We start from the raw sequence: 24528 nt of genomic DNA, 5'->3' as shown, positions 1-24528 counted from the left end.
TTTAACAGCAAAAACAAGAACAAGTTGAAAATAACAGGAGAAGGGATGTAACACTGAACTTACTGAACTAGGTTCAGAGTTTAGATTACAGATCCTTGAGTGGAATATAGTCATTTGCAGGTTTAAGAAAACTGGAAATCACTAGGTATGATTTAAAGCATGGATTTCCAATCCTAGCTGGTGCTTGGTTCTCAGACGCATTAATATTTCCTGCATTTATACACTTTTAACAGTATTAGTCGAGTTCTGTCTGGTACAGAATAGCAAGTACTAACCACGCTGAACATGAGCATTGCCAATGCATTTCAGATGGTCCACAGATATGCTCAAAAAACGATCTTCCTAGAAGCCAAAAGACAATAACAGATGATACTGGGAAATCATGCTTGAAATTTTTATAGAAAAAGCCCTTAAGAGGCAAATATTTATAAAATAATACTTTTGTATAGGGATATCACACCAACTATATGCAATACAAACAGAATGTAGACAAAGTATGAAAAGCCTTTGAATAACAGTATTAAGTATAGCTGCACATTCACAGCCATCATTTAAATTGCAAACTGTCTACAAACTTTTTATTGAAAACTCTATGGACACTCACAACGTTCATTCAGATATTTAACAGATAAACAACCAATCAGACATGGAGCCAAAAGGAGGAAAGGCAAGGAGTTGTGATGAAAAACCTAGTTAGGGAAGGCTGAGAAGTGAAAATGGTTTCCAGTGAGAATTCAAGATTTTAGGATTTTGACAAAGAGGCACAAATGATGGATCAAATGAAGAATTGGAAAAATTGGAGTCTTAAGAATTGAAGTTATAAACAGTTTTTAGAGTAGTTGGGCTAGAGGAGGTTAGAGGAATTAGTCAGAACAAAACTATAAAAATGATTGAACACAAAGATGATATTTTAAATTTGAGGTGGAGCTGGACTAGAAGACATACCAAGCACTGGGGTAATTAGTGGGCAGGATTTACTTCATAGTGAAATACAAACAAAGGTTTGGAGAATTGAAATTGGAGAGCGCAGCATGGACAGCATTAGGACTGTTAATTTTAAAGGTAACTGAGTAATGGATACTAATGATGGTAATGAAATTAATTTGGAAGTATTGTACTGGTTCAGTAAAAATAATCAACATTTCAAACAGTTTTGTTAAACAGCAGCCAGAAAAAGCAGATGGAATTGGATAGGAGGTTATGGAACACTTATGGAAGGAAACCCTTCAATCTTCCTAATATGTAACGGAGACATAAATGATAACCTGCAAGAACAAAACTGGGTTACCCTTTATAACTTATAAAGGGGTGGAACTGGACTGTCAGCTCAACAAGAGGAGGATCCTAAAGTAATCCAACAATTCAGCAAGGTCTCCATATTTAGGGTGGCATGGTGGCTCAGTGGTTAGCACTGCTGTCTTACAGCACCACGGTCCCAGGTTCGATTCCAGCCTCGGGCGATTGTCTGAGTGGAGTTTGCACATTTTCCCAGTGTCTGCATGGGTTTCCTCTGGTTTCCCACAGTCCAAACACGTGCAGGTCAGGTGAATTGGCCACGCTAAATTGCCTGTAGTGTTAGGTGCATTAGTCAGAGGGGAATGAGCCTGGGTGGGTTACTCTTTGGAGGGTCGGTGTGGAGGGTTGGACCGAGGGGCCCGTTTTCCACACTGTAGGGAATCTAATCTTCATGATCGGAACAAAAGAGCTGCTTGAGCATACTTTGATGTCTAACCAAATGCATGGAATATTAAAAGCTTAATATTACACTTTCAGCCTGCAGAACTCTCCCTCATAAATTTTATTAGTGAGAACTCAGGCTCGGTTATAATGAAATTCAAATACTGTCTGAGTCATCATTTGCTTTTGGAGTGCTCATTAAACTAATGGGCATCTGTGAGGTGCGTGTTACTGTATTTCCCCAAGACAAAAAGGTGCTTGCAGCAGACAGCAGTCAATTTCAGAATGCATTTTTATTTATGCAATTAAAGGCAAGTATTTTGAAATATATTTTTACAATTTTTCACTGGTATTATAGACAAATACTATTGACACAATATGGGGAAGTTCTTGAAAATAATATTTGTCATTTATCATTATCCTCTAAAGTACAATTATTTAGTTCAGTCTTTTTATAACATAAACTAGACTGCAAATTTATATGAACACTGAATTTTAACTTCTCCTGCACTAGCTTTCAGGCAGTTGTTATTTTAATAGAACATAAATAAGACATCTGATGAATTTAATAATGTACAATATTATGATCCATACAATGTGAACAGTTGTAGATTTGTGTTTACCTCTGGATTTTTGTTCCACTGCACTACATATTCCCAACAACAATGAGCATGAAGAGCATCAGATTCTAGACTGCAGGGGAATCGCTCATAAGCCAACCGGAGCAACTCTGTAACAATAAAAACATTTTAAACAAAAAAAAACAAAAACTAGCATTCTAAGAATCAGTTCTCTTTGTTAAAGCAGATAACATCAGTTATATAAAAACATAATTCCGATGTCCCAATTTGTGTAGCATTCAGAAAGACAGCATATATACATTGAGAAAAATCTTAAAATAACGATTTTGACTCAAATGTCGAGGCCATGACAAAGATGTTTGTAGAAGGCAAAGATAGAAAATTAGTCATGTGGTTGACCGTGGTGAGAAAGGATTTAGGTTACAGGAAAATATCGATGGCATGGTAAATTGCAGTAAAATGGGAAATGAAATGCAATCTTGTAAATTGTGAGGAAATCCACCCTGAAACTTGAAACAAGGGAACACACAATAAATGGAAGATACTAGCAAGACAAAGCAGAGGGACTTTGGAGTTCATGCCTACAGATTCTTAAAAGGAGTTAGATGGGCAAGTAAGGTGCCTAAGAAGGCAAATAGCATGCATTATTTTATTAGCTGAGGGATAGAGCATAGAAGTTGAGGGATTATGCTAAAAATATATACAGCACTCGTTAAACCACAGATCGAGCATGATAATGCAAATCCAATCACCATATTAGATGATGTCAATAGGCAGAAATCATGCAAAAGAGACTTAGGAGGATGATGCCAGGATGGAAAAATGTCAGCTGAGAGGAAAAACTGACAGGAAGGAGGTGTTTTCCTTGTAAAATTTACTATAAAATTCTGTGAACTGTGCATCTGTACAACTTGCTTAGTCCCCTTTTAGTCTTTTATTTTGAAAAAAAGTTCCAATTTAAAAACAAATCAGCGAAGTTGTACTCCAACAGAAGGATTATTGTACAACTAATGTTGAAAGTGATAATTATGAAGAACATAAGAACTAGAAGCAAGTGTAGGCCATCTGACCCTTCGGGCCTGCTCCGCCATTCAATAAGACCATGGCTGGTCTTTTCATAGCCTCAGCTCTACTTACCCACCCACTCACCTTAACCCTCAATTCCTTTACTGTTCAAAAATCTATCTTTGCCTTAAAAGCATTCATTAACGTAGCCTCAACAGCTTCACTGAGCAGAGAATTCCACAGATTCACAACCATTTGGGTGAAGCTCCTCCTCAACTCAGTCCTAAATCTGTTCCCCCTTATTTTGAGAGTGTGATCCCTAGTTCTAGTTTCACTCACCGGTGGAAACAACCTTCCTGCTTCTACCTAATCCACTTCCTTCATAATTTTATATGTTTCGATAAAATCCCCCCACTCATTCTTCTAAATTCCAATTTATATTAACTAAAGTACAGATACAAACATTAAAAAGAAGTAATGAAAACAAGACAAACACAAGATCAACCTGTTACCATTGCAGGCCCGTTATTCCTGAAAGATTTTTTTTCCAAAGTGAAGTGGCTGAAGATGAAGACAAAGTCAGAGCTGCAATGGCTTTTTCCATCAGTTACAGTATTTGCAGATTACCTGGACTCGCAACGGAACTGACATGCATCCAGTATGTTCCCAGTATCTGCACAGCCACACAGCTTAGCAGGAATGTTGTCAAGGGCTCACCTTTAATCAGAAATCTAACTAGGCCAACAAATAGTTTGCCCACAAGAACACATCAAGAGATCACATACTATGTGGCTAACATCTCACTACCTGGCTGTCCAAATACTTTCCACAAATAAAAGGTGTTTGAATAAATATTTCCCACCGTGACACGCAAAACGCAACCTACACTCAATAAGTTTCACACTGTCCAGTGCAAAACAAATCTCTTGATTAGTATCCCATCCACCATAGATGTGCGACGACAGTGTAAACCATTTATAAGATGCAATGCAGCAAGTCATTAAACCTTTCCAACTTTTTCAAAGTTAATCTGTACAACCTAAAAGGGCCAACAGCAGATGATGAACAGAAACACCATGACTGCTTAAAACTTTCAAAAGCCACACATCACCCTGACTTTGAAATATGGTTGTTTGTTCATCATCACTGGGAGGCTGGGAGTAAGACATACCATTTCTTGGTATCTTAGGAGGTGGGCAGCAGGGGTTTGCTCCTGCTGCACACAGGTGATATGCTTCCCACTTCTCAAAGCTTGTGAAAAAAAACACATGCCCACTGACAATATTATGACAGCAGGGATGAAATTAAGACCCAAACTCAAAAGGCACAAAAAGTGATTGTGCTAGCAGGCACCTTAACCATCTATCATACAGTAAAGAATGAATCAGAGCTGGATGAAAAAGCCATGGGCTAGCCATCCATCAGAATTTAGATGCATGCTTCCCCACCCCTGCCACCTTCTTCAACTGGAAGGCCAATCTTTAAAGCAATGTAAAAAATAAAGGCCATCAATAATAGCAACTCAGGCTCTTCTATATTCTCTATAAAAGCAAACTACTGCGGATGCTGGAATCTGAAACCAAAAAAGAGAAAATGCTGGAAAATCTCAGCAAGTCTTGCAGCATCTGTAAGGAGAGAAAAGAGCTGACGTTTCGAGTCTAACTGACCCTTTGTCAAAGCTCTGTTAGACTCAAAACGTCAGCGCTCTTCTCTCCTTACAGATGCTGCAAGACTTGCTGAGATTTTCCAGCAGTTTCTCTTTTTTTGTTGTCTTCTACATTCTCTTTAGGTTTAGTTACAGTGTATTCATCATAGGAGAATCAGTAGGAGACTGACCACTCACATACTCTGCTGGACAATAAAGCTAAATATTGGTGGATTGCACATCATGAACACTGGCCGAGGAGTTGCTTCTGGGATGTGCAATGTGCCATGAAACTATTTATATTTTATCTTGCAACCAGAAATTTTTAAATTGTCCTACATTGACTGTTTGATGTACAATACTTGAATAGTCTAATAGATTATAATTTTTTTTCCTTAATAACCTTACACCTGATAATCAAGCAATATATTCATTAATGTTCCAGTGAAATTAATAAACACTCTTCTTACCAAGTATCCTTTCTAGGTCAAGCTCTTTGTACTTCTCACTCACAGGAACCCTGTTCTCTTCTTCCACTAGTTCCTCTGCATTCTCTAATCTCTTGGGTTGACGGGCCTGTTTCAAGATGCTTGGAACAAGATTTAGGTTGAAAACCCATTTTGCCACTCCATCAGCAACAACTCCTGAGAAAGACAAAGGAATACAGACGGTTAATGACAATAAATTTCAGAAACATAAATGAGTTAATGAAATTCAAAACCTTTTGAAAATATAAGTTCTTTTAACAGGCTCAAAACACTACTGTTCAATATTTTGAGGGGGCTAGATTACTTATAGTCGAGGGTTTCATAAATATTGAAGTCAGAGTCTACAATAAATCAGAACCAATTATGAATGCTGCAAACAGGTTAACACAAAAGGAAGAAGTTAAACTTGTCATGTAATTTGCTGTGTTTGAGAATGGCAAATGAAAAGACTGATTTAATGAAGTGCAGATTCCCATGTCACAATCAGCATCAGGCAGACCTAAAAATTAGGAGTCAACTTGACATAACTACAACACAGGACTACTTGTGTACCACAACACCATATGCAACAGACATTGAAATCTATTCCACAACCAACAAACCAGACCAATCTCTGTAGTCCTGCCATATCTGGTATTATGAGGTAAATCCCTATGCTAATTTAAACCAGACATGCAGAAATACTATGTGGCTAACATCTCACTACCTGGCTGTCCAAATACTTTCCACAAATAAAAGGTGTTTGAATAAATATTTCCCACCGTGACAAGCAAAACGCGAACTACACTCAATAAATATTTGTCTCATAATCTGTTAAATTTCAAGTGGCAAAGAACAATCCCAAATATCACTAAAGAAAAAAATTTAACAATTTTATTCTTGAAATCCAAAAGAGAACATTAAACACAACTGTTTACAACTCCTTTCTTAAAACTATCTTTTACCTCTCACTCTACAATACCGACAAAAACACCGATTAAGGCTTACAAAAAAAAAATCACGTTTCAAAACCAGCCAGCTATGTTGGTTCTCACTTCTGGATTTTCCTCTGTAGATTTTTCTGGGTCATCTTTTCTTTAGTCTTCTGCTGCAGTCGGCTGGTGCTTGGCTGCTCTTTGCTGTTTGCCCCAGTTGTTCAAAATACCCAATTTTATTTACCCCAAAACATCGGACTGTCTCACTGGTCTGATGTCATCAAAACATAAAAATTCAAATTAGATTGGAGTTTGGTATCTTGGGGCATAATTTAAACTGATTGGCCAAATTAGAATTTTTTGTGTACCATGGCAATGTAGCTCCAGCTATTTATTTCACAACCAAATATTATATTTTTCAATTGTTCAGCACACTATGCTTTCAGTCAATCCTTGCTAGCTTTCACTCTTTGAAAGAGTACAAACCTACACCTTCATAACACTAGTCATGAATGACGATGGGTAATTTAACAATTTACTGAGGAAGAAGCTCCACACATATCTCCATCCTGAACAATGGAGATGAACAACGAAATAGACTCAAGTGTGACTGTTTTGACATGAATCATGATTAATAAGTTTCTCAACCACAGTCTCCCACTTTCTCCTTATAACTCTTGAATTATACAGTGCTGTGACTGTGCATTAGCGGTGGAAGGCATGAATGTTTGAGGTTATAGTACCAGTCAAGCAAGCTGCTTTGTCCTGGACAGTGTCAAGCTTCTTGAGTGCTGTTAATACTGCAGTCATTCAGTCAAATGGAGAGCATTCATCACACTGCTGACTTTTGCCTCATAGATGGTGGGAATGCGCTGGGAGCCAGTCAATGAGTTACCTCCTGCAGGATTCCATGCTTCTGGCCTTTTCTTATGGAAGTAGTATTTACATAGCTAGGTCAGTTCAGGGTCTGATTAATAGTAACTCCCAGGATTTTGATAGTGAGGTATTCAGCAATTATAGTGTCATTAGATATCCAGGGGTCAGGGTTAGTCTGTCTCTTGTTGGAGATACACATTGCCTGACACCAGTTGGCACAAATATTATTTGCCATATGTCAGCCCAAACCTGTATATTGTCCATGTCTTGCTGCATTTAGATACTGAAGCAGTCCATGTCTAAGTCGTCATGAATAGTGCTGAAAATTGCGCAATCACTAGTAAACATCCCTACTTCTGACATGAAGCAGCTGAAGATGGTTGGGCTGGGCACAGCATCCAGAGGAGCTCCTGCAGAGATATCCTGGAGTTGAGATGACTGACTTCCAATGACAGCAACCATCTTTCTTTGTACCAGACAATCACCCCAACCAGCAAAAACTATACTGACCCCCAATTCCCTTTAACTCTAGTTTTGCTGGGGTTCCTCAATGCTATACTTGATCAAATTTATTGCCAATTCTTCAGTGTTGTTAGGTCAAAATCCTGTAACTAGCTCCAATGCAGCATTGAAAGTTTACCTACAGGAAATGCACTGTAGTGTTAAAACAGCATTAATTAAAACAAATCTAACCAAATTCTATAGAGGCAAGCAAGATGGAATAAAGCGCACACAGGCCTGGTTGAGTAATATAGCAGCTTAGCCAGCATGTTAGATGACTTTGCTAAAAATGAGGATGAATGACATAGCATCTTGTTATTTCTTCACCTCAATTTTGTTTGCTTTTATGTTAATATCCAGCACTGCTTTCAAAATATGCTATGAAATAATAAAAATCCATTTGCGCACACTTGCCTATAACAAATTCTTCACTGTCAATTTTCCCTATGGGTGAAGTTTAGAACAATTTAAAAAAGGCCAAATTGGATTTTCATAAACATACTTTCAAATCTGTAAATTAAGATACAAATTTCATTAACTGAATCACAAGTCCATGTAAATTCAAAACATTCCCGATCAAATAGGACACTGGGTAACTGTGACAGCAAGAGCAGAATCCTCTTCTTAATTTTGTTTGGCCAGCAAAAATAAAAGATCTGACAAAGTCAGTAAAAAAGACACTGCAAAGCAAACCAGTGTATTTTTAAATGACTGCTTAGCAGCAGTCTTACTTCAGAAGAACACAGTTTGATTCGATTCATTATTGTCACGTGTACCAAGATACAGTGAAAAGTGTTGCCTTATATGCTTTACAGGCAGATCATACAGGCAGTTTGAATGTGCAGGCAATACTGAAAGAGAGAATGTCCAAGTGAATGTGTATACATTCATGAAAAATAAACAGATCTCAAAGCTGATCGAACTGCTGGATCTAACATCACTCACTCCAGAATGCTGGAAACAAAAGTGAGGAATGTGTGAACTGAGCTCTGGCCTTATGCATTTAAGGATTAGAGACTGGAATTAACACTGAACTGGTGGGAGATTAATGCAATAGCAATATTTAAGGGAGGTAGCAAGGTAGAAACCAATAGAAATTTACTAGCAACACCCAATTTGCGCCAATAAGCTAGCACAAGTTTTGTTAAACACTCCAACACTTTCTGGTAGTAATTAGATGTTGCGGTTCAGAGGAGGTGCCGAGGAATGAACAAGTTTGTGTTTTTTATAACTGAAAATTGACAAGTTGGTATGAATGGTCATCCTTAGCTACATTTTCTTATTAACTCCTAAATTACTTGCTTAGAATTGCAACATAGAATCATAACACATAATAATTCAAAAGTTGGATCAAAATAGCAATTCAAGGTAAATTATAGCTAAACCATCACATTTAATTGCTTGTCAAAAAGTTATTAACACTATAGATCCAAGGCATAACAATCTGCTTAAACAGCAAAACAAATTTTTAATCCGCTTATTATTCAACTGCAGTTCCACTGCAGAACTAAAGTAAAAATTAAATTGAGCCCAATGCAGAGGAACACTGAACTACCAGAGGTGTCATCTTTTGGATGAGACATTAAAGCAAAATCCTACCTACCCCTGTATGGTAACCTTGTGCACTAGGACCCCCAGATCTCTCTGCATCTCCAAGTTCTGCAACTTCTCACCTTTGGATGACACATTTCATTTTCACTGTTTCTGTCAAAATAGACAATTCAATTTTCCACATTGTTCCCCATTTGCCAGTTTGTTACTTGCTCACAATCCATCGATGTCCCTTTGTACATTCCTTTTGTCTTCTTCACAATTCAGTTTCCTATCTATCTCTATGTCATCAGCAAATTTATCTATCTTACCTTCAGCTCTTTCATCCAAGTCCTTCATACAACTAATAAGCATTAGGCACAAGCACAACCCCATGGCACACCACATGAGGCAGCCCACCAGACTGATAAAGACCCATTTATTTCCTAGTCCTGCCTTCCTATAAACAAGTCAATCTTCTATTCATTCCAATTTGTTACCCCCCGCCTCCCCCTCCCCCCGAAACACCAAAAACTTTCATTTTCCGTAATAATTTTTGATGTAGAATATTAATCACACCACTTTCCAAAAGTCTAAGTGCACTACATCCACTGGCTCGCCTTTATCTACCACTAGTTACTTCAAGGAATTCCAATAAATTAGTTAAACATTTTCCCTTTGACAAAGCCATGTTAGCTCTGCCTGATTACCTTGAACTTAGCCAAATATCCTGTTATTACATTTTTAATAACAGCTTCCAGTACTTTCCCCATGACAGATGCAAAGCTAACAGACCCATAGTTTCCTGCTTTCTGCCTCATTTAAATAAAAGGAGTTATATTAACTAGTCTCCAATCTAAAGGAACTTTGCACAAATCTGAGTTTGGAAAAATTAAAATCAATGCATCAACATCTCATGCACTACCCTAGGATAAAATTAATCAGGAATGACTTGTCTGGTAATTATAATTTTCTTCAACTCCTTCCTCCTTTTCGATTGCAGATGCTATTTCCATGATATTACTTGTACCCTCCCTAATGTAATCTGCTGTTCAATTCACCTGCCATCTCTTTATCCTCCATTATTAACTCCCCAGATTCATTTTCTATATGACCAATACTTACACTGTTAAATATCTTTTCTATTTGAAACTTTTTAAGAAACTTTTTGTATCTGTTCTAGACTTTGCCAACTGGCTGTCATTTTCTATTTTTTGGCTTCTTACTAATCCCTCAGTAAATCTTTGCTCCATTTTATATTGTCCAATCGTTTTACCGGTCACCTATCTTTGTGCAACTATGGCTTTTCTTTGGAGTTTGATTCTATCTTTGACTTTAGAGTCATAGAGATGCAGAGCACAGAAACAGACCCTTCTGTCCAACTCATCAATGCTGACTAGATATCCTAAATTAATCTAGTTGCATTTGCCAGCACTTTGCCCATATTCCTCTGAACCCTTCCTTTCATATACCCATCCAGATGTCTTTTAAATGCTGTATTTGTACCAGCCTCCACCTCTTGCTCTGGCAGGTCATTCCATACATGCACCATACATTGCATGAAAAAGTTGCCCCTTCGGTCCCCTTTAAATTTTTTCCTCTCTCACCCTAAACCTATTCCCTCTAGTTTTGGACTCCCCCTTCCCAGGGAAAAGGCCTTATCTATTCATCCCATCCATTCCCCTCTATAAGGTCACCCCTCAGCCTCCGATGCTCCAGGGAGAACAGCCCCAGCCTACTCAACCTCTCCCGAGAGCCTAAATCCTTTAATCCTGGTAACATCCTTGTAAATCTCTTCTGAACCCTTTCAAGTTTCACAACATCCTTCCCATAGGAGTGAGACCAGAAGTGCACAGAAAATTCCAAAAGTGGCCTAACCAATGTCCTGTACAGCCACAACATGACCTCCCTACTCAATGCTCTGACCAATAAAGGAAAGCATACCAAATGCTTTCTTCACTATCCTATCTACCTGTGACTCCACTTTCAAGAAACTATAAACTGCACTCCAAGGTCTCTTTTGTTCAGCAACACTCCTCAGGACTTTCCCATTAAATGGAGAAGTCCAGCTCTGATTTGCCTTTCCAAAAAGCAGCAGCTCGCATTTATCTAAACTAAACTCCATCTGCCACTCCTCAGCACATTGGCCCATCTGATCAAGATCCCACTGTACTCTAAGGTAACTTTCTTTGCTGTCCACTACACCTCCAACTTTGGTGTCATCTGCAAACTTACAAACTACACCTCCTAAATAGTGGCACCATGTTAGCCAACCTCCAGTCCTCCGGCACCTCACCTGTGACTATCGATGATACAAATATCTCAGCAAGGGGCTCTGCAATCATTTCTCTAGCTTCCCACAGAGTCCTAGGGTACACCTGATCAGGTCCTGGGGATTTATCTACCTTTATGCATTTCAAGACATCCAGCACTACCTCCCTTGTAATTTGGAGGTTTTTCAAGATGTCACCATCTATTTTGCTACATTCTATATCTTCCACGTCCTTCTCCACAGTAAACACTGATGCAAAATACTTGTTTAGGATCTCCCCATCTCCTGCGGCTCCACACAGAGGCTGCCTTGCTGTCCTTTGAGGGGCCTTATTCTCTCCCTAGCTACCCTTTTGTTTTTAATATATTTATAAAATTCCTTTGGATTCTCCTTAACCCTATTTGCCAAAATTATCTCATATCCTCTTATTTAAATTAAAAATAATATAGTGTTGGATCCATAGTGCTCTCCCTTAAAGTGCATGTAAAATTCAATCATATTATCATCACTTTCATTATAAAAAGTCAGTAATTCATCTCATTTTGGTCAAACATCAGGTCTAATACACAAAAGCAGAAATTGCTCGAAAAACTCAGCGAGTCTGGCAGCATCTGTGAAGAGAAATGAGTTGGCATTTTGGGGCTGGTGACCCATCTTCAGAACTGATGATAGCTAGGAAAAAGATGCTTTTTATGCAGAATATATGGTTGAGGGAGGGATTAACATGTAAACAATAGGTGGAGATAGAGCCCAAAAGAGACAGAAAAATAATTGGACAACAAAGGATAGTACAGCCTCCGTCCTGGTTCGTGTGAAAAAATCCTCATTTAAGAAATTCTCCTGAAAACACTGAATCAATTCATCATCTTGACTACTTTTCCAGTCTATATATAGGTTAAAATCCCTCATGATAATCAGTGCACCCTTTTGACAAACTCCCATTTTGCCTCTTTTTAATGAAGCACTACTCCAAGTGAAATAGTTAATTTTTCTAACTGTCAATCAAATCACAGGAAAATATTTTTAAATGTTATACTCCTGAGTTAGAATACTGTACAAAATGCCATTGCAGTATGCATCTATTTGCAACCAAAATGCTCAAAGTAGTTTGGTAAAATGTTTTGCTAGATCACTTCTTGATTAATAGCACTCAATTAAATACACTGTTATTCAAAAAACATTGGAGGAAATAACAGGGTTTGACTTTTGATTCATCCTTGTATTTGAAACTTTTAACAGTCTCCAGTTTCAAGCCTTTGATTTTCACAAAGGCAGATAACCATTGGAAGAGCCATTGGATGATTGAACCTTCAACTGAAAACCAGAATTTTAATTAAAAAGACTTACCTTTCACTGTCACAGATGTCTCTAAAGACAGAGATAATGAATTTATAGGGTTGAAACAAAGAATATTAAGTTGGAGAGAATGAAAAGCAAGGTGGCAAAAGAGAAACTTAGTTGACGAGAGTGAAAAAGACAAAATCCAGAAATCAAAGTCAATGCTTATAAACAATGTAAGAAAGTTGATATTTTGAGGTAGGGAGAAAAAGAAACAGAATGCCATACTGAGAATATAACGTTAAAACAAATAGGAACCAAAATCCTAAGTTGATATCAATAAACAGCAAAAGAAGTGAGCCAGAGACCAGGATGATTAATATGTAGTTCCATGGTTGCAATGTTTTCTGAAGATGCAGGAACACAAAAGTCAATCTGACTCAAATACACTAAAGCTGAAAATGTGTTGCTCAAAACGTGCAGCAGGTCAGGCAGCACCCAAGTAGCAGGAGAATCGATGTTTCGGGCACGAGCCCTTCTTCGGGCTGATGCCCAAAACGTCGATTCTCCTGCTCCTTGGATGCTGCCTGACCTGCTGCGCTTTTCCAACAACACATTTTCAGCTCTGATCTCCAGCATCTGCAGTCCTCACTTTCTCCTCAAATACACTAAAGTCAAGAAATGAAAGACTGATCACTATTCCATTTTCTAGAGGGAAATCACTTGAAAGCTTGCTGAGAGTTTAAGCTTGGCAATTAAGATTGTAACTGTAGCCCATGACCAAACCACCAACTTTATGAGCCAAGATTCCAGGAACCAATCACAAAAGCATTGCTAGTGTCCAAGTCTGCTGCTGTGCATAAGTTAGGGAGGACGACTTTGGGAAACATCAGAAATTATTCTCCAAGTCTTGAACTATACAAGAAAAGCTTTATGAGCACACACAAAGAGCAAAGCTCCTACCTCGACCACCTTCCAAAAGCTTTTTTACAGAAATGCTGGTAAGTGGTTCAGAACGTTGGCAGGTTGTACTGGATGTTTTTTTCCCTCTGCTGTGTAGTAACGTTTGTAGTATAAGGCAATCCTCAAGCTGTCTCAGTAATAGATTCCAGTGTTCCATATCGAGAGACAATGCTTCCCAAGAATCGGTCATTCCATCTGAAGACATAACTTCCAGCTTTATGGAAACAAAAGAAGAAAAAGTCAGATGCAAGGGAGCACAGGAGCAAAAAGCTGGAAGCAAGTCCAGCTAACTTTAAGGGAACAAAAAACAATTAAATAGTGCACCCTACTGAATTCAAATCCCAGCAACAGAAATTAGGTTTGAGTGATCAGCTCTTCAAATCCAGCAAAGATTAATTTCTAACAATGGGGTCATTAATTCAACTGTCCAATGCCTGCCAAGTTTTCTTCAGCCTCAGCTGTTCCTTTACTTATGCAGATTTTTTATATTGTTTAATATCCTCCACAGAGCTCTGCCAATTTAGATTCAAGACTGAAATTGAACTGCTGCAGCTCCCACAAGGACCATGGATATAGAGAGACAATTTCTTTTCTATTATTTCCAAGTAACAGCAAGCCACATTTTCAACAGAAGTGAATAATATTTTTCAAGCATGGCACAAGATTCCAAAAAAATTCCACAATAATTATTAAAAATACAGAAGTGACACACACAAACTGTGTGAAGAAGATGACGTGATAACCTTTGCAGCCGCTAGTACTACAGAATGAACTGCTTTGTTTCAAAAAGTTAACAATTAACAAAAGTTCTACTCACATCTTTTTCAACCAGGCTGTTTGTTGCATTGATGGCCACACTTCTTCCAACAAGTGCAGCTAACAACGCAGCTCCAATATTCTCAGACTGTGCGCACACAGAACGCATTTGTTGCCACCACGGACTCACTGACTGAAGGTCCCATGAGTTATCTATTGCACCTGCAGGGAAACAAATTTCAAATTACAAATGGATTAACAACAACTTCAGATTTTGTGGCTTTTAATGTAACCGCCTATGAACAGGCCAGTATTAACAGGCAAAGGCACACGGATATTAGATCTACAGTCCTGTTACACAGCCAAACTTGACTTTCCTTCAAAGTCAACACTCGGCATGAAGAACTCAAAGTAAATGCTCTTTAATTAAATTAAATATATTTGTGGGAGACTGAGATTTTCAGGGTTAAAGAGGCCTGGCCATGAAAATGGAGTCAGGAACAGCTTCATTAAGTATACAAGGGTTCTTACAGTATAGTTTGTGATTCAGCAGGAGCAGGTACACTCAGCTGCCACAATTGGTTGAGCCCACCACCTAAGACTACAATCTTTGATGATACCACGCCCAAAGCAGCCTCATCCCAATTTCCTTAATTGTTTATCCAAATTTTTTTTGATCATTATTGAATCAGCATCCCACAAATTTCAAAGCAGCCCACTCCATATTACAGCAGTTCATGGAGTAATTTTTTTTACCCCTATATTGCACTTAGTTATTTCACAGTCATCAATCCTTCTATTCTAGGAAAGTTTCTCCTTGCTTATTCTGTGAAAATAATTTACCGTTATGAACTCATCTGTCAAACCTCCTTTCTCGTCCCTTGAGTAAATACTTGATCAAATTGTTCAAAACTGTTATATGTGCAGATTTCGGAGAATGGAAAGAGCAGTGAAGCCAGAGAGAGTAGCAGAATGACCTCCTCTGTACCATAACCGTTCTATGATTCTACCTTTCAAAGCACTATCCAGATCTTAGTTGGAATACTGTCCTCCATTCTTGGCACCATACTTTAGTAAGGACCTTTAGGCCTTAGAGAGGTTCCTAAAAGACGTTAATTTAGGATATACCATGGATAAGGGACTTCAGTTACATGGGATGACTGGAGAAGCTGGGACTGTTCTCCTTAGAGCACAGAAGGGTAATAGAGATAATCAAACTTATGATAGCTTTCGATAGATAGGAGCAACAGTTCCATCTGCAAGTGAGCCAGGAGCTCGGTCACAAACTCAAAGCAAATGGCAAAAAAATGGAAATGAAGACGTTCTCTTCCCTATCACAGCAGAAGTGTGATGATCTGGAGTTTATGTAATTCTACAGAAACCACATTAAAATTGTCTAAATGTTCTTGATTGCAAGATAAATACAAAGGGCATGTAAACATTCCTAAACAGTGATGCCAGATCAGAAGCCAAAGAATAAAATGTTTGGAATGACTTTGATTTATTCAAAAACAGCCCAAATTACAGCACTTTCACATTCAAGCGGTTTTTGGGCAAAAAGATTAACTAGGAGAAAATAAGATAACTTCTATTAAAAAAAAGCACATGGAGGTATTATTATTTGCTACATTTTAATATTGTTGTGGTTGGGAATGCTATGAAGGCTGCAACAATTGTGAATTCCTTGTGAAATCTGAAGCTTGGTGCTAATAATGAATTCAAAATATTGACCCAGAATTGACAAACAATGGTACACATTCAAAAGAGGATGGCAGGTGATTTGATAGAAGTTTGGAAGTACTCCAAGAATATTACTGTTTTTGTCTCTTCACTAACAAGAGACTGAAGGAAAGGCAAATGCTTTTGCAGTAAGCTTGGCAAATTGTTTCAGTGCAACCTGTACAGTATATATTCAACCAGAGTCTGACAGTAATGGAGAGGTTGATAGCGAATCCAGTAGTAGGGGTGCTCTTCATAGCCAAATGTTACTGAAATTGCATTTAGCCAGGGAAGTGGAAACTCAACAGGTCTGATAGTGTCTAATGTTTTGAGTCCAGAGGTTATGCTTTTTTCTTCATTAGATGCTACCAGACATGCTGTGTTTCTCCAGCACTTTGTTTTCAAAATGAACTTATGACTTATTGATAATGAATAATCGGCACCTCACCTTTCATCTGGTTTAAGACAGACAACGTCATGTGGAGGTTGTGAATTGATTCCTCAGTCTTGAGAATTTCTCTCTCTTTATAGAGCCACATACTGAGAAGTAATGTCTTGGGGGGGGGCGGGGATAAAAGAGAGAGAGAAAAAAAATACATGTCCTTAAAACTGCTATAACTGCCCATTCTGTCATCTCCAAAACATACAAAAATAAGACAACTATTGTCAGACTCCAATATTGACAATGAAGAATATAACCCTAATCCAGTTACACTGTTAGTGAGGGGACTATTCATTAATTGATTTCAATATCATTTAAACTACAATTTATAGGAGGAAAAGAAATGGTTGTTAAATCAGTATACTAATATGAAATCAAGTGATGCTCATCAAAAGGGTCAAGACTTTAGTGGTAGATTTAAAACTTGGAATGTAATATATTGACAAATACTTTGCTAAGAAGCTTCCCATTAGAAGAGTCATTGGAATCAATAATGGTCAGTACTGATGTTCAGTACAATCACTAGTTCCTTGATAAATAGTGGAAAGATAATGCAACACTAAAGGCAAAATTTATTGTTTTCATTTGCAGGATTCAGTAAATAGTTATCCATTTTCAACAAGAGAGAAATTGACAGGTTTGTGCCTTTGGAACAGCAATAGAAATGATTACTCAGTACAGTCGTAGAACTTTAAGCATAATATTTTGCAACTCAATGTAAATTGAGCAGACTTATTTCCTAGACGTACCTGCTAGCATATTTTTGCTGTGGGTTGTATTTCTTCGCAGACAAGTCAAGTCATAGATCATAGAACAATACGGTGCAGAACAGGCCCTTCAGCCCTCGATGTTGCACCGAGCTGTGAACTATTCTCAGCTCGTCCCCCTACACCATCCCATCATAATCCATGTGCTTATCTAAGGAATGTTTAAATCTCCCTAATGTGGCTGAGTTGACTACATTAGCAGGTAGGGCATTCCACACCCTTACCACTCTCTGAGTAAGGAACCTGCCTCTGACATCTGTCTTAAATCTATCATCCCTCAATTTGTAGTTATGCCCCTTCATATAAACTGACGTCATCGTCCTAGGGAAAAAAAGACTTTCACTGTCTACCCTATCTAATCCTCTGATCATCTTGTATGTCTCTATCAAATCCCCTCTTAGCCATCCTCTTTCCAATGAGAACAGACCCAAGTCACTCAGCCTTTTCTCATAAGACCTTCCCTCCAGACCAGGCAACATCCTGGTAAATCTCCTCTGCACCTTTTCCAATGCTTCCACATCCTTCCCAAAATATGGTGACCAGAACTGTAGACAATATTCCAAGTGTGGCAGCACCAGCGTTTTGTATAGTTGCAGCATGATATTGCAGCTCTGGAACTCAATCCCTTTATGAATGAAACCTAACACACTGTATGCCTCCTTAACAGCACTATCCACATGGGTGGCAACTTTTAGGGATCTATGTACATGGACTCCAAGATCCCTCTGCACATCCACACTACCAAGAATCTTTCCATTGACCCAGTACTCTGCCTTCCTGTTATTTTTCCCCAAAGTGCATCACCTCACATTTAGGTGCATTGAACTCCATTTGCCACCTCTCAGTCCAATTCTGCAGTTTATTCAAATCCCCCGTAACCTGTAACATTCTTCCACACTGTCCACTACTCCACCGACATTAGTGTTATCTGCAAATTTACTAATCCACCCACCTATGCCTACATCCAAGTCATTTATAAAAATGACAAACAGCAGTGGTCCCAAAACAGATCCTTGTGGAACACCACTAGTAAGCGGACTCCAGGCTGAATATTTTCCATCAACCACCACTCACTGCCTTCTTTCAGAAAGCCAGTTTCTAATCCAAACTGCTAAATCACCCTCAATCCCATGCCTCTGCATTTTCTCCATAAGCCTACCATGTGGAACCTTATCAAAGGCTTTATTGAAGTCCATGTATACCACGTCAACTGCCCTACCCTCATCTACATGATCAGTCACCTTCTCAAAAAACTCAATGAGGTTTGTGAGACATGGCCTGCCCTTGACAAAACCATGTTGACTATCTGAAATCAAATTGTTGCTTGAATTATACCAGGAATGAGGGATTTGAGATACAAGGAATAATGAGTTAGGGTTGGGCTTCTTCCCCTTAGAGCAGAGAGGATTATGAGGTGACCTCATTGAGGTATTCAAAATAATGAACAATATCAAATATCACTTATTTAGAAGTAGTAGCTTTCAGAGTGCTGCTCCTTCATCAAGCAGTACTGTACTTCCAAATAAATCTGCATTCCTGATTGCATCCTATTAATACCATATCACAAACATGAAGCAAATACAGAGCAAATGGTTTACAACAAAATACTGTATATAAACCTGGGCTTCTGTTTCACTTATCTTCTGATGTGTACAAGGTCAAGACAAATTCATTTACCTCATGTACCTGCATGTACCAGAAACTTACCAAGAACTGTTGAGGCCTAGCTCCTGCAGACTCCAGCAAACGGCACATTTCCTCTGCAGAGCTTCCCCCACAGAGAGACTTCCAAAAAAAGAAATCTCCTGCAACGAAAAAATTAAAAAAAAGTAACACTGAAAATTTCATTTCAGTTAGATTGCTGAATTCTTATTATATTTTTCACTTAATGCCAAGCAGTTTACATCAACTGTAATAAAGAAAAGCCATCAAATATACTAAATGAAAGCACACAAGGGCAATTTATATATACAATTTAGCACAGAAGGAAAACATGTGCACATATAAATCTTGTATAATACTGCAGTTGAGATTTTCCAACGAATTGAATTTGATGGAATGCTGCATTGCCTAAGAAGGATAAGTTATGATGCATAATCAAAGCTAGCTTCCAATTTAATTATGCAAGTCTGACAAACAATTCACAAAACACAAACAATGTTTCATTAAGTATATGTCAAGGTTTACTATCTTTTTAAATATGCGAAATTCTTCTGAACTTTGTACTGTTCAGCCTTTCTCCATTCACAATTGCTAACCAGACTTCAAGGAGGGATGAAACTTCCCCTGTCATACTATTTTTAAAATGTTTGCACCCCACTTTTGTCCTTCAATCATCCTGCACTTGCTATTAAACAGCAAAATGGAGCAAAATCTTGTATTATAGCATTATGTCATGACATTCCACCAGCTGCCATTTGAACATATGTCCCCACAGCATTAGCCTGATATTCTGCAGCACGTACCCTGTGACATTAGGACTGCCTCAACTATCTTCCAAAACAAATCAGTTTAGTTTTCTATTAGTATTGCGGTCTAGAAAATGGACTTTGGATGGAGAAAATATTCAGAATGATTAGTTAATCCTGTAAAAAAAAACATTATTATCAGAAACAGTGATAAACATCAAGTGAGTGCATTTCTCTGCAATAATTTTATATCAATTTCTGTGCACAACACAAAGCATCTAAATGTTCATAAGTCTCAAAGATTTATTTATGTATACTTACCCAAAGCCACACACTCGTCTTCACTTAGTTTCTTCACATTGATTACTTCTTTTTCAAACTCAAGATATTCCAGAAACATTTGGATTGGTAGTTTATAGTTTTTGTCCTCCTCAAAGTGGACTGTACATCTGGTGTTTCCTTGTTTATAATTATCCAGCAGTGTTTGAATTTTTACAATTTCTCTTTCTTCCAATCGCAGCAAAGTAGCCAAGTCCTGCCAACAAACATCACCAAAAAAAGTGAAAGGAATAAATGGGATGTTAATGTTAACTCTTGTCTGTAAAAGTTTATTTTTCTAGTGTTTTCTAATGACAAAATTATTTGAAGCAAAACATACTTGAGAAAACACTCATTGAAGACAGGCTACAAAAAGTATAAATCAAATTCTAGCTTTTATTTTTATAAGTACCATCACAATTTAACAATTTAAAACACTATTTCCATTCAATCACACCGAATGCACCTTCACACAACTACTCACATTGCTAGTTTTGGCTTCACCGTGTTCAAGGTCTTTAGTGTTGAGCTTGTCCACACATGTATAAAGGTGAAGCAGTTTCAGCTGGCAGAGACTAAATTGCAACAATCCTTCATCCACACTTTCAGGATCTGATAAAGACACATGGGGGAAAATATTGCATTCAATACAGAATTACAACCCATTATACATACTTTGGTGGTCATTTTAACGTCAAAAATAACTACTGAGTAGCACAATCAAGAAAAGCATTCATAGCTGCACTGACACTTAATCATAGGTGTGTGCTGGAATTACGGATCTCGAGCAGGTTTTGCAAATAAAACAATGCCATTACTGAGACCGGAATAATTGGCAATGGTTCCAGTCTCTCCTTACTGTCAAGTAAACTCTGCTGAAAAATGCAAACCCTTCAATAATCATGTTCCACTGTGATATCTCCCAATATGGTGGCTCAGTGGTTAGCACTGCTGCCTTACAGTGCCAGAAACTCAGGTTTGGTTCCACCCTCAGATCGCAGATGAAAGGTTTACAAGGATGTTGCCAGAGTTGGAGGATCTGAGCTATAGGGAGAGGCTGAACAGGCTGGGGCTGTTTTCCCTGGAGCGTAGGAGGCTGAGGGGTGACCTTATAGAGGTTTATAAAATTATGAGGGGCATGGATAGGATAAATAGGCAAAGTCTTTTCCCTGGGGTCGGGGAGTCCACAACTAGAGGGCATAGATTTAGGGTGAGAGGGGAAAGATATAAAAGAGACCTACGGGGCAACTTTTTCACACAGAAGGTGGTATGGAATGAGCCGCCAGAGGAAGTGGTGGAGGCTGGTACAATTACAACATTTAAGGAGGCTTTGGATGGGTATATGAATAGAAAGGGTTTGAGGGATGTGGGCTGGGTGCTGGCAGGTGATACTAGATTGGGTTGGGATATCTGGTCAGCATGGACGGGTTGGACCGAGGGTCTGTTTCCATGCTGTATACATCTCTATGACTCTATGACTGTGTAGAGTTTGCACATTCTCGCCGTGTCTACATGCATTTCCCCCAGGTGCTCCAAATTCCTCCCACAATCCAAAGATTAGCAGGTTAGGTGGCTTGGGCATGGGAAATGCAGGTTTACGGAGATAGGGTGGGTGGGATGCTCTTCAGAGAGTCAGGTGTGGACTCGATGGGCCTAATGGCCTGCTTCCACAATGCAGGGGTTCTATGATTCTATGATCAAATAACCTCCCAATTTTCAGCTGCCAGCTATACACATGATAATGCATCACTCGGACTCCTGCACTGAAACATTAACCGCAATTTGCGTGTTTTTGTCCAGGATTGGGATTTGAGCATGCAATTCAAAAGGAGGATTGCTACCAACTGAGAAGAAACTCTCACAATATTAACCATAGTATCCTCCTCAACACTTATTTCATGAATGAATTCTATTATAAATTAATGTCACATTTTGTCTTTAACTCATCCAAGTCGATTGTTACTGGTTAAGCCAAGTATTTCCGAGGTAACAATTAATTTTGTCCTGATTTAAAGTTTGCTCAGCGTTATCAAGAGACTGACTGGTCTACAATTACCTAGTTTGCTCCCTCACTATTTTGGAACAGGTATCATTTATACTCCTGCAATACTCTCCCTTTAAAGAGGACTCTTGTGGCACAGTGGTAAGTTCCTATCTCTGAGTCAGAAGGCCCAGGTGCAACTTCCACAGGTACCAGAGCTTGGTCATACTATTCTGTGCTGATTAAAAACACTGACTCTTCCCTGAAAATTGTTTTCGCATTTAATACTAATAAGTAGTTTGTGGATTCCCTTTTCACCCACAAATTAATATATTTATGCACTCTCTTTGTTGCTCCTAATTTCCATTTTAGGTTCTCAACTTCACTTTCTGTACTCAGCTTAGGTTGTCCAATAATTTTTGACATAGTCATTAATAAAACTTTGCAATTAATTTAAAAGCTTTGTTCTTAATTACATAGAAGTAGCGTAAGTGTTCATTATAACATACAAGACTGCACCAGTCTTTAAACAGTATTATTTGTTCACCTGAAAAAAAAGCAAATAGAAATAATGACATTGGTTTGTTCTATGTTAAAAGTTTCTGTACTCAACTCAGATTCTACAATATTCACCAAAATATTAAGCATGTAGAAAACCTGAAGAATATAGAAGTAACCCATTCGACTGAATAAAAAATTTAGTATAAAAATCCCCAGAACAAATCAACTTAAAATCCTGAAACTCCAACATGCAACTTACTGATTTGCATAACTACTAAACTATGTAAACTACCCGAGAGGCTGAGAAGGGGAGGGAAACAGACTAAGCAGCTTGTGGTCTAAGTGATATAGTACAAAAGAAATTAAAGCATGCAGTAATGTGGCCAACATTTACAAAAGTCTTATTGCAAATCTTAACGATCAGGTAAATCACAAAAAAAAATGCATGCAAGTATTATAACATTATTCTCCAATAGAACTGGAGTGAATAGAATAGAAAAACAAAAAATTACTCCAAGTATATACTCATTTGAATTTATACCTACCTTGACTCATTAAGCTGTCCAACAAAGTCTGAATTAAATTTGTTAAGCTGGATAATGGGATATTTTTACTCGCCAACAATTTTTCTAAGGCCTGCATTTATAAGAAAAAAAACTTGAAATTACAAAATAGAAAAGAGAATTTAAGGAATTATTTTTATAAAATGATTTAATTACCTGCTTTTTCATAGCAGGATACTTAATATCAAGAAGATGCATCTTTATTTCAGTTTCCAGATTTTCTGAAATATGAATATACAATAATAGATTGCAAAATTAATTAAGTAGAAGATACAAGCATTCACAGCAACAATTACAGTTATTGATCTAAACATTATAGGGTAGAAATTAATATCAGGCAATGGTGAAAACAGGCAGAAACAAATAAGCCACCATGTGGTAGCACCTGATGTTTAATTACAATAGTCGGACCTTAAGGAGTGTTGTGAATGCATGGAATGCGTTGCCAGTGGTGGTGGTGGAAGCAGAGTCATTAGGGACATTTAAGTGACTGCTGGACATGCACATGGATAGCAGTGAATTAAGGGGTGCATAGGTTAAGTTATTTTACATTAGGATTAATCCTTGGCACAACATCGTGGGCCAAAGGGCCTGTTCTATGCTGTACCTTTCTATGTTCTATAAATCGGTCAATGGGATCAAATACCATGCGCTGCATATAATGGATGGTGATTTGCTTGTATTATGCAACTATTCAGTCAAAGTTTTGCTCCTGCTTCATTTAATATGTATCAATATACATAAAATTCAGAATTAATTCAACAATAATTCAAAATTCGAAGTGAATACCAAATACATTGCAAATATTAATAGCGACATGGATCAAGTTCGTAAGCTTTCAACTCCTCAGTGACATAAACCCAACAAAACGTTTCTATTTATTTGATTTGAGGCAATAGTGCTTTAATCTTGTGTTCATGAATTTCATGTACGCACAAAATTTAAGTCTACACTTCTTTGTATTTATAAACTCGCTAACATGAATCCAGCTTGACATGTGTCAGTTTTATCAAATCCTGGATGCACACTGTGATCTAGCTTAATCAGAATAAGACATTTTCAGTGCAGTTTACAATTTTGTACTGTCTATTTTACTACTGTATAAAAAGGTACTAAAATCTAACCTGCCTGCTAATAATAAAATATCTAATTAGATGATAATATAAAAATGCTTTAGAACTACAAACAACTAAATACAATAATTACCAGAACTTGAGACTTTGGCCTTCAACAAAGTAGTTAGTCGCTTCAATAGATGCATATCCTTCGCTCTTTCACTCTTCTTGTCACTGAAAAGTACTATGACATTAGTGGCCCTTTTTCTTAAAAACTCATTACAACAA

At 37.9% G+C, this 24528-nt stretch overlaps 1 protein-coding gene across 1 annotated transcript in view; it reads right to left on the bottom strand.

Moving 5' to 3' along the window:
* Positions 1-24528, bottom strand: part of rab3gap2 (RAB3 GTPase activating protein subunit 2 (non-catalytic)) — a 97760-nt gene that overhangs the window by 17923 nt on the left and 55309 nt on the right. Inside the window, exons 16-27 of the mRNA XM_072580753.1 lie at positions 24392-24474; positions 23342-23406; positions 23168-23258; positions 20625-20752; positions 20144-20357; positions 19122-19219; positions 16654-16759; positions 14548-14708; positions 13731-13944; positions 5379-5552; positions 2301-2407; positions 276-342 (exon numbers count right to left, since the gene is read on the bottom strand). Of these exons, the coding sequence (XP_072436854.1) occupies positions 276-342; positions 2301-2407; positions 5379-5552; positions 13731-13944; positions 14548-14708; positions 16654-16759; positions 19122-19219; positions 20144-20357; positions 20625-20752; positions 23168-23258; positions 23342-23406; positions 24392-24474 (1508 nt within the window). The remainder of the gene's footprint in view (positions 1-275; positions 343-2300; positions 2408-5378; positions 5553-13730; positions 13945-14547; positions 14709-16653; positions 16760-19121; positions 19220-20143; positions 20358-20624; positions 20753-23167; positions 23259-23341; positions 23407-24391; positions 24475-24528) is intronic.

Source organism: Chiloscyllium punctatum, chromosome 11 (genome assembly GCF_047496795.1).
Source record: "Chiloscyllium punctatum isolate Juve2018m chromosome 11, sChiPun1.3, whole genome shotgun sequence".
NCBI lineage: Eukaryota > Metazoa > Chordata > Chondrichthyes > Orectolobiformes > Hemiscylliidae > Chiloscyllium > Chiloscyllium punctatum.
The sequence above is the reverse complement of the archived record's forward strand: the minus strand, read 5'-3'. Positions and strand labels throughout refer to the sequence as shown.